Raw genomic sequence first — 15,679 nt, forward strand, 5'->3', positions numbered from 1 at the left:
TGGCCTAGACCATGCCAGGTCTTGGTTACCAAAGAGTACCTTGAACACACAAGTGTGTGAGTCCATGAATCTTTGGCACATGAATGATCCATAAGGTTTTTAGGCTACGGAGATGATGGGAAAGAGACTGCTAATCTGAACCTGGGAAGTCAAACAGAAAGGACAAGAATTTGGAGTAAGTTAAATGATTTATCGAGTTGAAGGATGAAGCAAGGTTTGGTATCTGATGGCTAGGCCTAAGGCATAGATGTAGATCAAAAGAGCAAGACTGGACATGCAGTCTTTAAGAATGTGGTCCATCCATTGCTGTACCCTCTTTATATACTCTGCTGAGCTAGCAGCATGGTTTTATTGGGATCAAAGAATGTTAGACAAGTCTGCTTTCCTTTAATGCCCTTCACAGTTGAAGTAACTTTTATGGAGTCACTGCAGCAAGGGCAATGGTAGGGAACCAAGGTATAGTTAGGGAAATACTTGAACAATGTGGAAACAATCTTTTTCTTGTTGGATTAATAAAGTATATATTCAGGAAATGAAATATAGGAAAAGTGGAATATACATTTAAATATTCTTTCAGTATTTTTAAGTAAAATGCTATAGCTTTTACTCTAAGTTTGACTTTGAAATATGGTGTTAGCATCTTGGTTTGAATTTAGAAGCAACAGCTTGTTAAAGTATTTAATTATGGAGTTTTATCAAAATTTTATTTGTCAGGATTTCTCATCTACCCATCTTTCACAGGCTTGACACTACTCTCATAGACTTTACTGACATGAAGTGCCAACGAGGGGATTTAAGCTTCATTTTCAATGGGGATGCGGCACCCTCTGAATCTTTTGTAGTATTAGACAATGAACAGAAAGTTTATCAGCGAATACACCATGAGGTGAGCATGTCGTCTTATCAGTATTTCTCTAAATGGTTTTTTAAAAAGTCTATGTATGTAACCAAGCCTCAGTGTAATTGTTTGAAAAGGCATAAAGTATAGGTGAGATGGTTCATTCCCAGTGCTTTCATTTCTTTACTACTAGCTTTAAGTTGTTTTGTTTTGTTTTGTTTTGTTTTTTAATATTCTGGTCTTTATCCTGACCATTCCATTGGGACCGTTTGCTCATAATTCACTGATGATCTCCTAGTTAAATGAACTCCAACTTCTTTTAGTTCTCATTTGTAATTCTGATTTGTTGAACCTGTCCTGGCTCTTTTACCATTTATTATTTTGCTACCTTAGCTTCTTTTAATGTTGCTGACCATCTCCATCTCCTTAATAGCAACATCTCTTTTGGCTGTCTGTCTGTACTCTTTTTTGTACTCTTTTACTGTCCTTAACCTTTGGCTACTTTTCTCTATCTTTTCCCTCTTAGAATACAAAAGTATCTTCCTTCTGTCACATCATTATCTCCCTGTTGGTATTGCCTTTATAACCACCATTGAAAAATCATTTATCCTTTGTTCTGTGAATGTCCCTTTCCCTGCTATAAACCAAAGAAAAATTTTCCCTGTATCTATATATCATTGATAGCCTTAGAAATGTTTTTAAATCAACATTTTATTTTGCCACTGTTGCTTTTCTTTTTTCTTCTCTTCATTCCCTTCCCTTCCTTCTTCCCTCCCCTCCCCTTCCTTCTTCCCTCCCCTCCCCTTCCTTCTTCCCTCCCCTCCTCCCTCCCTTCTCCTGCCTCCCCTCCTTCCCTTCCCCTTCCCTCCCCTCCCCTCTTCTCTTCTCTTCTCTTCTCTTCTCTTCTCTTCTCTTCTCTTCTCTTCTCTTCTCTTCTCTTCTCTTCTCCCCTGGTGCCCAACACGGGGCTTGAACTCATGACCATGAGATTGAGACCTGAGCTGAGATAGAGAGTCTGATGCTTAACTGAGCCCCCCAGGCACCCTGCTTTTCTTGTTTTTATATTTCATCACTTCATTTCCCTACATAGTCATTCACCACATCCTGTGGCTCCTTCCTTAATATTTCTCAGTTTAGAACTTCCTACTACCATGCCTATTGATGAGACCTTAATTATGTTCTGTGTGTACTATTAAATAGTTTCCTAACTAGCAGTGAGCAGTGAAGATTTAGATTGGAAGAGGGCAAGCAAAAGAAGGTATTCCTTGGGGAGGAAACAGGATGAATAAAGTCAGGGAAGTGGGAATGAGAATGGTCTGTTTGAGAGACAGAAAAGAGATCTGACTGTGGTGGGAATGTGGTTTATGGAAGGCTTTAAAAGCCAGATAAGATAACAGGATCTGCTGTAATTGGCAACAGAGAATTATAGATTCTTAAATAAGGTATTGATTTGATCCACAAGTAATTTAAGTGCTTTACAGCTTTTCTCATTAAATCTTTAAAATAATCTGTCAGAGCAAATAGTTTTGTTATCTCCATTTTACAGATTAGAAAATTGAGGCTTATGGATGTTAAATGACATCTCCAAGATCACACAACTAGTATGTAAGATGGACTGGGAAAAGGGAGAGATGAGAGGCAGGGAACTTTACAGTTCTACAGTTGAGAAGTGATAAGGCTCTTGACTAGGATGGTGCAGTGAATACCTAAAGAAACTATGACTTACATTTCCAAGAATGAGAGATTGTGATTTGCTAATAGTTTGAGTGTAGTGAATTAAGAATTAGAAAGATTTAAGGCTAAGTGTAGTGCTTCTGTCTTGGAGAGTGGAATGATGGTGGTGCCAATGATAGAATTAGAAGATTTGGAAATGTATAGGTTTGGGGTTTTAGATGATGTTAGTTTTGAGTCATTTGCTAAAATCAGTGTACTTGCTTCAACCCTGTCTTTATCAGACTTCTTGGTCTATTATTGGTAACTCAGTTCTTAAAATTTTCATTTCCTTAGGATTTGACTTTGATCAGTTGTTCTTTTCCCTTCTCTTCTTATTCTTCTTTGCCTGTTCTTTTTCTCTGCCATCTCTTGAATATTGATGTACCTTCAATGTGGTTCTCATTTTTACAAACTGTCAGAATAATCTCTTCCATTCCTACATCTCGAACTACCTACTACAGGTTGATGATCCACAAGTATATATTTCTATCCTAGATAGATCTCTGAATGGAGACCTATCTACTTAAGTTCCTAATGGATATCGTGTGTGTCTCCCAGGTACCTCAAAATTCAGCTCATCTAAAACTTAATTCTTTTTTTTCCCCCTCCAAACTCCAAACCTTCCCTCTCTCCCATTGCCCTTCCTTTGATGAATGACATTATTCTCTATTCAGCCAGAAAACTGTGAGTTATTTTTGAAATATTTTCTTATACTCCATGTTTCCTAATTAGAGGACAGGTGTGGTCCTTTCTGTCTCCCTAATGCCTTATAATTATCTCTTTTTAATCGTACCTTTTCTGCCACAATTTAGATGTTCATAATCTCTCAACTGGACTGTTGTGAAAGTCTCATAAATGATCATCCTGGTCCCCTTCTTGTCTGCTTCTAAGTTATCCCACGTATCAGAGATAGATTGAACATTGAAAGCAAATTCATGAAACCTGCCTTCCTTAAAGATACTTTGAAAGATCCGTTTCCTAAAGAATGAAATCCAGATTCCTTAACATTATGTGGAACCTTCTGTGACCTGGCTTTGCGCACTTTTCCAGCCTGTTTTTACCTTACTATGTGAGATACCCTCATACTGAGCTCTTTGCAGTTTTTCAGATGTACCATGCTATTTAGTGCTTCATTCCTTTGTTCACATTGTTTCCACTTCCTGGAATGCTCTTCTTGCACTTCCATGCTTCTGGGGCACCTAGTTAGTGTTACTTCCTCCTTTGCCAGGTGACCATTATTTTGTTTATGCTCCCACTAAATCTGGTACCATAGAACTTCTACTGCGATATTCATTCATATGGCTTTCTTCCTCTGCTCCCCGTGGTTCCTTTAGTTATATTCTCTGGTACCTAATACAGGGTATCAGTACATTCCAGGCTAGAGTTTGGCAAACTCTTTCTGTAAAGGGAGAAATAGTAAATATTTTAGATATTTAGATATATTTTTGGGCTAGATGGTCTCTGTCACAACTATTCAACTCCACTTTTAGTAACCTAAAAATAGGTATAGATAGTATTTAAATGAATGAGTGTGGCTATACTCCAATAAAATTTTATTTATAAACACAGGTGGTATACTGGATCTGGCCTACTGGGCGTAGTTTACCAGCCTTTATTCTAGACTCTCAGATAATTTATTAAATAATTTGACCTCTTGCATATTAAAGACAACAGGATAGCTAACTAGGCAACAAGTGAGCTAGAAGCATGGAATAGAAGCCAGAGATTAAGGCTAGTAGTGTAAGTATTAGCTAATGTTAAAGTATCAGTGAGATCACCAAAGGATTGGTATTTAGGGTATATGTGTGTGTATTTTATGCCTAAAAAATTATAGAAAAGCTAGATTTTGAACATTAATCCTCAAGGCAGGGAATAGTTGTTGTTTATCCTAATATACATACATAAATAATAACTGTTCAATAAACGTTTGTTGAATGAATGTAATTAACAATTGATCTTTTTCAATGACGTGGTTAGGAGATGGTCAGTCTATGATTTATAGAAGACTTCTGTTCCAAAAGTTTATTTGAAAAGAGGGTTTTTGAAACTTAAAGCAAATTTCTTCATAAACAGTGTTGTATATAGTATTGTTCCCATGAAATCCTAATTGATTTATAGTATATTTGAAACATAATGCCTAACAGTTCTACACCTATGCCAGCCAAAGTTTTTCTTTAGAAACTTGTGTTCAGAATTAGTTTGGTTACCGGGACTACATTTTCACCTCTTATAGCTTTAGCATTAATGTCAAGATTTTTCATTCTTCACTTGTAAGGGTGAAGGAAATGGCACTGTCCCAATCCCAAGGTATTGCTGTTTTTTTCTATAGACTCATAGATTCAGAAATGGACTATATTTGGGTGAAGTTTGGTGGTGAAGAATAGAAAATGGGCCTCTTGGGAATCTAGAAATCAGGAGATATGGGAAATAGAGCCTCTAGTCATCATAAAACCCTATGGACAATTCTTATTCCCCAGTCACCTCTCTAGTTTCTGCCTTTTTTCTCCTTTTTTTCCCCTTGGGACCCTGTTGTCCTAAGTATCAGAGATTCTCTTCTTGGCCTATTACAGAATAGAACCTCATTTTATACCTACTCATTTACCCTTCTGTGCCTGCTCATTTAGTCTTCTGTCCCTGAAGCAAGCACAAACCTTTTTTTTTTCTCATTTAAAAAAAAAATTTATTATATACCAGCACTGGGGAATATGGAGAGGATAAACCTGAAACAAGACTAATTATTAAGTTTTGAACCATGGGTTGACATTTTTGGATTCCCTATCTTTCTATAAGGAATATAGACAGGATCTCTTTTCTTCCTTCTCTTTCTCCTTCCCTTCCTTTCACAAACAGCTATTGGGAAAGAAAGGCTCAAATGATAGTGGTGGGTCTTTGGAGGAAGAAGAATTAAAGTAAGATTGATCTATATTTAAAGAAAACCTTGTTTTGTCTCAGACCTCTCAACTTAATTCTTAATCTTTTAAAATTGCTCTACATACTCTATATTGCTGTAATCGGTAATCCAGTATTGCTTCCATGACCTATCTCTAACAGTATAAGAGTACTATATTTCATGTGCCCCGTATTTATAGATTTATAATTAGTCATAATTGTAACTCATTTAGAGATATGGAGTTAAAACTTCTGTAATTGGTTTTTAAAATAAGTAGCACTTCACATTTTTTAGAATCTGTCCTTTTTGGTTTTTGAAATCTGTAATATTTTAATTGTTGATATTTTCATATGTAGTACTAATAACCTTTGAAAACCTAGATTTTTGTATTTAACTTTTATCCCCACTGCAGGAATCAGAGATGGAAACGGAAGAAGAGGTTGACATTTTAATGAGTAGTGACATTTACTCTGCAACTTTATCAACCAAATCAATTTCTTTCACGCGTGCCCAAACAGGATGGCTCTTTCGGGAAGATAAAACAGTATGTATAAATCTTGATTTTTCAACTTTAAAAATTGTTCAAAATTGTTGCCAAGATAATGTGGTGGAAATGCAGGAAGAAGTAGCATACTGGAATTGTCTTCCAGTGATTTATTCCCTCCTCCTGAATCCAGATAGGGAATTATAATGGTTGTTTACAGTTGGAAGATATACTTACAGAAGCCAGGAGAGAAAGTTTAGCTCATTTGAATTTTGTTGAGAAAGATTCTTGCTGTCAGCTGCTTTGTTTTTTACAGGGAACAGTGTCTTCACATGGTTCCATTACATTTCTAATGCTTTTATTCCTTAAGACCACAAAGAGGGATACACTTTTGAATTCGTTTCCCTGGATCTTTTTTTTCTTTCTACTTTTAGACTTCTAAACTATTTACTCACTCAATATCCGTTTCTCAGTATCCCTTATATATGACTAAAAGAAGCTTATGTTCCTAAAAAAAAAATTAAATAAACTTCTGTTTCTATAACACTGTCATTAAATTAAATTTCCATGGATGTTCCCTCATTAGTGAATTGTAAATTCTTTCCATAATTCCCATTTCATCTGTCAGTAAGAGGTTATATAAGACTATTCAAAATATATTTTGAAATTTTTAATTAGACATATGAAGAAGCATTTTATAAAGTTTTAAATAAAATTAAGAATAAGTCATCACAGAGGTGACTGGCTGGCTCGGTCAGTGGAGCATGCAACTCTTGATCTCGGGCTTGTGAGTTCGAGTCCCACATTGGGTGTAGAGATTACTTAAAAACAAAATCTTAAAAAAAAAAGAAGAAATCATCACATAGGTGAGGGCCAAGATTTACTGCTTTTAACAATTAGGCTTTAAAAATTATGTTTTATTACACACAATAGAAATGAATATATTCTTACTGGAAAAACAAAAACAAGTTGTATTAGGGTTCTCTGAGGAGGAAAATCAGTAGGAGGTCTCTCTTTCTGTATCTCTGTATATCTCCATGTAGATACATGTATATCTATATATAAAGATATGGACATAGAAAGAGGAGGAGGGAGGGGTGTGGGAGAGATTGAATTTATTTAAAGGAATTGGCTTATATGAATATAAGTGCTGGCCAGTCTGAAATCTTTAGAGCAGTCTACCAGGTTGGAAATTGAGGGAAGAGTTGATGTGGTCTTGAGTATAAAATCTGTAGGCTGGAATCTCAGGCAGGGTTTCTGTGTTGTAGCCTTGAGGCAGAATTGCTTTTCCTTCAGGAAATTTGAGTCTTTGCCCTAAGACCTGCATTTGTTTGGATGAAGCCTACCCACATTATGGAGCGTAATCTGCTTTATTCCAAGTCTACTGATTCAACTGTTAATTATATCTAAAAAAAAATACCTCCATAGCAACATCTAGGCAGGTGTTAGACCAGACAGCTAGGCACCATAGTCTAGCCAAGTTGACACAAAATTAACCACCACACAACCTTATAAATAAACCTGAAAAGTGCCCCTTTATTACTACTCAACCCCCAAAGTACTTTATAGAGGATTATGCAGAGAATAAAAAAAGATCTAGAGGATATACAAATGCATAATCCTCTACAAAGTATTATGTAGCTTTAGTTGTTGATATTTATTTATTTTTTCTAGTGTTATATTGTGTCTGTTGTTTTGCAGCTTTTTTCCCCCCACTCTTTAGTATGTTTAGAAAGTTTTTTCTTATCAGTAGTACCACTTAATTCTTTTTAGCAACCGCATAGTATTCCATAGGATGGATATATTGTAGTTTATTTATCTAGTCTCTTATTTGTGGCCATTTTGAAGAATTACACACATTTGTGTCCAGTTTTCTACTATTACAAATGATGTTGAGTTTACCATCCATTTACACGCCCTTGCATTGTCTATTATAGATAACAAAAAATGGAATGGCTGGATTATGAAGAATATATATTTAAAGTTTTTATTGATATGATGATTTACTTTTAATAAATGCTTTTTCATTATAAGATTTCAAAAACTGAGAATTATCTCCTGAGTATTTCTCAACCACAAATAAATTCTATTAGATGTAGGCTCATCAACTTTATTTTCTAAGCCTGTCTGGCAACAAATAGTATTATAGGATTCCCAGTTGTGAGCTCCCACACTGCAATCCATTTGTTGGCTTGAAGTCTTATTTGTTTGTACTCTGTTCTTCTGGACAGCATTAGAAGGATCACCTCAAGAGAAGATAAAAATTGAAGCTGCTATTCATCTAGGGCTACCGCTAAGCAGCTCAAAGCTCTTGAACAGAGTCTAGGTGATCTTCTTAAATCTTTGACAGGTAAGGAGGGAGTCAGTAATACTTAATGGTTCCCATTTTGTAGGTAGAAACAGGCAGAATGCTTTACTTTTTGGTGACAGGTAACAAGGCCACCAGAAGCAAGGTGGACATGGAAACAACTCTAAATACGTAGTTTTGGAATGCCAGAAAACATCAGTAAAATGGAGACCAAGTGATCTGCATGCAGGTAGAAATGGGAAGCTTGTTTTCAGTAAGTTACTGATCATGGTTTTTGTAGTAAGGTGTTTGAAACTGACAACCCATGGGTCTGAAAAAGGTGAAGGTTAATGTTGAAGGAGGTCTTAATTGAAAGGAAATAACAACTCTTTCCTTGCTATCATTTATATCACTTGAGTTTCCTTATCCCGAATCCATAAAGTAAACACTTAATTGTAATTATATTGGGGAGCAAGACTATGCTGTTGTTCTCTTTTCATTATTGAAAGCAGCAAGCAACTGTAACTTGAAGTTAGAACTTATTAGAGAATAGAGTATTGGAGCAGGTAATTAATTCTAGTTGTGCTAGAGATTCCTATGTGAATTAGAATATTTCTTTTTATTCCACTTTCTTTTCTATCTATAAAATGGGAACAGCAATTATCCCTGACCCTTCCTTGTTACTCATGACGTTTGACTATCAGCTAAATAAAGTTTTCAGATAGCTTTGTGCTACATGGGAGTAGATTCTAAAGGAATACTATGTGGTATTTTTATTTAGATTTAATTCATTTGTGTGTTTTAAATTTTCCTTTACAAATGTGAAATGTGTAATTTATTTTTCAATTTAGTAGAATGTGTAAGATAATTTGATAAGCTCAGTTACCAGAGGACATTTATTTTCACCTAAATGTTACATGTTTATGGAAAAACATATATTACTTTGAAACTTTATTTTTAATCTAAGATAAACTTAGTTTGTTTTATTATTTTGAAATATTTGAATATTTTATTATTTTGATTATTTAATTTCGTTTTAGGAAAGAGTAGGAAACTTTTTGGCAGACTTTTATCTGGTGAATGGACTTGTTTTAGAATCAAGAAAAAGAAGAGAACATCTTAGTGAAGAAGATATTCTTCGAAATAAGGCCATTATGGAGAGTTTGAGTAAAGGTGGAAACATAATGGAACAGAATTTTGAGGTATAATATTTACTTCTAATTTATAATGTTCTAAGGAGAGAGAGGGTAGACTTCATTCCTGGCACTCATTAAGTTTATATAAGTACACTAAATACATTCATAGATTTTTATTTTATTTTATTTTTTTACTATACATCACCTTTTATTTTTCTTTGATAGGGCCTTTGATGATTTTTTTGAATCTATTCTTGGTCTTTGAGACTTCATTAATAGATTAAAATCATTTTATAAGTATGAAATCCAGTGTTAATTTTTAATCTGTGTCCCTTTGCATATCTTCTTTTTCCTACTTCACCAACTGAAATCTTGTGTTGCTTTGAAGGCCCAGCTAAAGATTTACCTCCATTATGAAGTCATTTCTAATCTCTACCTTCCCATAAGTTTTATTTAGGATATGTATATTGAGAGCATGCTATATGTAAAGAATTGTGTGACAGTAGGGAAAGGGGAGGGAAAATTAGGAAATACAGAGGTATATGAGACATCATTTTTGCCTCTGCAATCTTACTCCCCGATAAGATAATTGGATGGGGTCTTAAATTTATTTTTTATTTTGAAAATTTTCGATTTACAAAAAAGTACAAAGAAAATAGTACAAAGAATTCCTCAATACTCTTCATCAAGATTCCCCAAATGTTAACATTTAACTACAGTTGTATAGCAGTGTTTTTCAAATTGAAGGTGGCATAGGGACCCCTTAGTAGGTTATGAAATTGAGTTAGTGGGCTTTGACCACTCTTTTTAAAAGAGAAAAAAATTAGAACCTAAATAAAGATGTTAGAGTAAAACCAGAACACATGACATGTAGTGCGGGTCATTACTTTATGCAATAATAGTTTCAGGGAGGTATGTGTTGTATAAATACGCATATGTGTGAGTGCTGGTTTGAAGTGTCAAATGTGAGTCACAGTAGTAAAAAGATTAAAGGTTACTGTGGGGAGGCTTGAATCCCTTGAATGTTTAGTTTCTCTCCTGTGGTATTGTGCCAGATTATGTTTAGGGACAGATAAACTTTGCAGAATAGTATGCCAGGTTCCAGCTAATTCATGGTAATGCTGTACGTGCCAGAAAAATATTTTAATGTTTCAAAAATTCCTGTGTTTAGTGAATCAGCTGTAGTTTAGTTAAATAAGTACAGGATATAAAATGTCTAAGACTCCTCATTAAATGTTGAAGTTGTGATTATGCCAGTGTAGTGTGATCCTGGCCCCTCCTTCCAGATCCCCTTTGTACAGCTTTTTCTTTTGTCCATGGGATAGAGCCTCACAGGACTTCATTTTCTGGAAGTCTTCTGGTATTTACTGATCTCTTGATCAGTAGGAGATAGAGGACATGATATACTCATTAGGAAATAGAAATGCAGATGAATTGAGAGAGGGAATGCTGAGCTCAGTCTTTGACAAAGCTGCTATCCTCTCCCATTATTAACCAGACAAAAGCCCGTTTCTTTGGACTTGCATTGTGATTTAAATTTTATTGGACTTGTTTTTTAAAAAATGATTTTGTTGTGGTGGGAGTTATTGCTACCTTTATTTAAGCTTGGCAATAAACTATTTTAGGATGAATGTATAGAAACAAAACTTTATAGAATAGAGTTTTGTGGGCCATTTGCCATTTGTCTTCACTTGTCTGATTTATCTATATTTAAGCTTAACAGTACACAACATGATTTTCTTTAGGGCAGAGATTATAACCTGATGCACCTGAATTGTTAAAGGGGACTTTAAATGACATTTTAATCAGCAGTAGTTTTGAACTTTGAACTTAAAACATAGTTTAATTCCAAATGGGTATATAATGGAACAAAATAATATGAAATAAATTACCTAATTAAGCTTTTGACTTCTCAGAAATCAAAGGAAACATTTCCTTTGTGAAGCATAGCCCCTTGAACTGTACAGTTCTTGATGAATATTTAAAATCAACTCATTGATTTCTACAAAAGATAAAAAACTTGGTGGGATTTTGATTAGAAAGATGTTGAATATATAGATCAATCAATTTTTACATAAAGGTCTGCTTGATTTTTCTGAATTCAGCTTTTTATTTTGAGATAATTATAGGTTCACATACATAGTCATAAGAAGTAATACAGAGGGATTCTATATACACCTCACCCGGTTTCCTCGAATGGTAACATCTTGCAAAACAGTAATATAGTATCATAACCAGGGTATTTGCATTTATAGTCAAGATATAAAACATGTCCATCACCACAAGATTTCTCCTATTGCCCTTGTATAGGCACACCTTTTGCCTTTTTGTGCCTTCCCTGTCCTTTATCCCTGGCAACCATTAATCTGTTTCTCCATTTTTTAAATTTTGTCATTTCAAGAGTATTGTATATAACCTTTTGAGATTGGCTTTTTCTGCCCCCCTCCCCTCAGCTTAATTCCCTGGTAATTTTTCCCAGTTGTAAATCAATAGTTTGTTGCTTTTACTGCTGAGTAGTAGTCCATGGTATGAATGTACCATAGTTTGCTCAACTGTTACCTGTTGAGGGACATTTGGGTTGTTTCTAGTTTTTGGCCATTATGAATAAAGCTGCCATAAACATTCACATACCGGTTTTTGTGTGAACATAATAAGTCTTTATTTCTCTGAGATAAATGCTGTCTTTGGGAATGCATGAAGCTGGCTGCTTGTGTGTGCGCTTGAGGGGTAAATGGGCAAAGGGATCCTTGGGGAGTGGGCTGTAGGACCCTGTGTGCCCCACTACCTTGGTAGCTCTAGAGGACAGTTCATGCCAGTTGTCTGATTTGTCTACACTGTGTACTGTTCATACTGTAACCAGGGCCCAAGCAAGAGCACCTGGTTCTGGGGGGGTCCCAAACAGACCAGGTTGAGCCAGCCACTTGCCACTGACAAGATCCAAAGGCAGATAGACAAGTGGTGAAATAAGAAAGGACTTCATTTTGGTGAGGCCAACACCAGGAAGACAGCTAACTGATGTCTCAAAGACTACCCAAAGTGCTGAAAATACTTCTGGGTTTATGTAAGGAAAATGTGGGACAAAGGTACGTGGGTATGTGCTGCTGGACAGTACAGTTCAGGTTGATCACTGCCTTTGGGTCAGTCATGCAGGGTCTTGCTGGTGTCAGGGCAGTTCTTATTGCTTGAAGGAGTAGTTTAGGTTTCTATCAGGGGATCCTGTGCCTGTAGGGTTTTTTTCCCTGAGTTAAAAGATAACTGGAAAGAGCAACTCAATTAGAAAGTACAGACTGAGGTCAAATGGCGGTAGCTGAAGTCCTTTTTCAACACTCATCTCTAGAATGCCCAGATCCTATCTTTGCTCTGGTCCATTCAGAACTCCCTCCATAATGAAGAGTTCACATCGCTCCCTTCCGGGAAAAAAAAAAAAAAATTCAGTACTCAGGTCCAAGTGCAATTAAGAGTACAGTTGCTGTGTTGTATGGTAGTTAAATGTTCAGTTTTGTGAGAAACTGCCAAAATTTTCCATTCTTGCAAGCAGCGTATGAATGTTTCTTTGCATCCTTTCCAGCATTTGATATTGTCACAATTTTTATTTTACCCATTCTTTTTTTATTTTATTATTATTTTTTATTATTTATTTTGCCCATTCTGATAGTGTCTTCCTTAGCTCATGATGCGTAACAAAATACCATAGACTTAATGGCTTAAACCATAAGAATTTATTTTTCACAGTTCTAGAGGCTGGGAAGACCAAAATCATGATGCTGGCCTATTTGCTTCTCAGATAAGGGTTTTCTTACTGACTTACAGATGGCTGACTTCTTGCTGTGTTTTTAGGTGGGGGAGAGCACTCTGGTCCCTCCTTATCTTACAAGAATAGTAATCCCATCATGTGGGTCCCACCCTTATAACCTCATCTAAATCAATTTCTTCCCACAAAAATAGACTCAAAATGGATGAAAGACCTAAATGTGAGACAGGGATCCATCAAAATCCTAGGGGAGAGCACAGCAATCTCTGTGATCTCGGCCGCACAACTTCTTGCTAGACACGTCCAAAGGCAAGGGAAGCAAGGGCAAAAATGAACTATCAGGACTTCATAAAGATAAAAAGCTTCTGCACAGCAAAGGAAACAGTTGACAAAACCAAAAGATAACTGACAGAATGGGAGAAGATATTTGCAAATGACATATCAGATAAAGGGCTAAGTATCCAAAACCTATAAAGAACTTACCAAACTCAACACCTAAAAAACAAAGAATCCAGTCAAGAAATAGGCAGAAGACACGAACAGAAATTTCTCCAAAGAAGACATCCAAAAATGGCCAACAGACACATGAAAAAATGCTCCACGTCACTTGGCATCAGGGAAATACAAATCAAAACCACAGTGAGATACCACTTCATACCGGTCAGAATGGCTAAAATTAACAAGTCAGGAAACAACAGACGTTGGTGAGGATGCGGAGAAAGAGGAACCGTCTTACACTGTTGGTGGGAATGCAAGCTCGTGCAGCCATTCTGGAAAACAGTATGGAGGTTCCTCAAAAAGTTGAAAATAGAGCTACCTTGCGACCTAGCAATAGCAATTGCACTACTAGGGATTTACCCCAAAGATACAAATGTAGTGATCCGAAGGGGCACCTGCATCCCAATGTTCATAGCTGCAATGTCCACAATAGCCAAACTATGGAAAGAGCCCAGATGTCCATCAAGAGATGAATCGATAAAGAAGATGTGGTGTGTATATATATATATATATATATATATATATATATATATATAAAATGGAATACTACTCAGTCATCAAAAAAATGAAATCCTGCCATTTGCAATGACGTGGATGGCACTAGAGGGTATTATGCTAAGCGAAATAAGTCAGAGAAAGACATGTATCATATGATCTCACTGATATGTGGAATTTAAGAAAGAAAACAGGATCATAGGGGAATGGAGGGAAAAATAAGACGATGAAATTAGAGAGGGAGATAAACCATAAGAGACTTTTAATCATAGGAATCAAACTGAGGGTTGCTGGAGGGGTGGAGGGTGGGGGTAACTGGGTGATGGACATCAAGGAGGACTTGTGATATAATGAGCAATGGGTATTATATAAGACTGATAAATCACTGAACTCTACCTCTGAAACTAATAATACATTATATGTTAATTAATTGAATTTAAATTTAAAAAAAGAAAAGTTTGCTGGAAGAGTAGTTGGGAAATCCTGCAGTGAGAATGTTGGGGATAGCCCTTGGCACCTTGTAGGAGCTGCTTTTGCTGCTCATCTGTGTTGGTCAGCTCTCTTGAATTCCTTAGGACCAACAAGATTTTGCTTGGTTTGTTTTGTTTCCTTTTGCTTTGCTTTGCTTTGAAGCCCTGTGCAGGGTAGCTGTTGTGATCTTGGAGAAATGTGGCCTAGGAAATTGGATGATACTAGTCCACAAGCATACACTTGGCAGAGGAGGTGGCAGAATAGCTCAGTGGCCCAGAGGAAACCTCTCTGCAGAGCATTTTATTCTTTTTACTACCTTAGAGGCTGAGAGCCAAAGGAGGGCCTTGGTGCTTGTTTATAATTTATGCCTATCTAATTTCCGTGAGGTGAGGAGACCTATAATGAAGATCACATTTAGAGAGATATTTGAAAAATAAAAAAGGAAAACTAGAAGCAGTGCTGAGGAATAAGCCGAAAGTGCAGGGGCTGTGGCACAAGTTGATTGTCACAACTGAGCATTACATTTAGTTCTAAATTTTCTCCTAGCTAACGAAAAACTGGAAATACAGAGAATAATATAGTGTGCATTTGCATGAATGGAAGAAATACAACTGTCCTTCAGAGATACATAGTTTCTGTGACTGGATGGAGGTGTTAGCTAATGCTGTGGTGGCAATCATTTTGCAATATATAAATGTATCAAATCAGCATGCTGTACACCATAAACTCAATGTTGTATGTCAATTATATCTCAATAAAACTGAGGTAAAATATAAAAAAAAAAAAATCTACCTCCGTAAGGCCCCACCTCAAATACCATCACATTAGTGGTTAGAGTTTTAACACATGGATTTTGGAGGGATATAAATATTCAGTGCATATTAGATAGTGAATAGTGCTGTCTCATTGTGGTTTTATTGCATTTCCCTAGTGGCTAATGATATTTCAGTGTTCACCTTTTCATGTGCTCATTTACCATAAAATATACAGATTTATATCCTCTCTGATAAAATGTCTCTTCATGTCTTTTGCCCATTGTCTAATTGGATTGTTTCTTTACTGTTGAGTTTTTAAAGTTCTTTATATATTCTAGATACTAGTTTATTGTTAGATGTG

At 36.0% G+C, this 15,679-nt stretch overlaps 1 protein-coding gene across 2 annotated transcripts in view; it reads left to right on the top strand.

The window, feature by feature from the left end:
- The window catches only part of ANKRD13C (ankyrin repeat domain 13C), a 97,165-nt gene that overhangs the window by 50,329 nt on the left and 31,157 nt on the right, over positions 1–15,679 (top strand). Inside the window, exons 7-9 of one of the 2 annotated variants that reach the window (XM_032426162.1) lie at positions 742–886; positions 5,854–5,985; positions 9,253–9,414. In XM_032426162.1, coding sequence (XP_032282053.1) covers positions 742–886; positions 5,854–5,985; positions 9,253–9,414 — 439 coding nt within the window. The remainder of the gene's footprint in view (positions 1–741; positions 887–5,853; positions 5,986–9,252; positions 9,415–15,679) is intronic. The other variant, XM_032426170.1, reaches the window with a different exon arrangement.

This window comes from Phoca vitulina, unplaced genomic scaffold (genome assembly GCF_004348235.1).
Source record: "Phoca vitulina isolate PV1807 unplaced genomic scaffold, GSC_HSeal_1.0 scaffold2, whole genome shotgun sequence".
Taxonomy (NCBI): domain Eukaryota; kingdom Metazoa; phylum Chordata; class Mammalia; order Carnivora; family Phocidae; genus Phoca; species Phoca vitulina.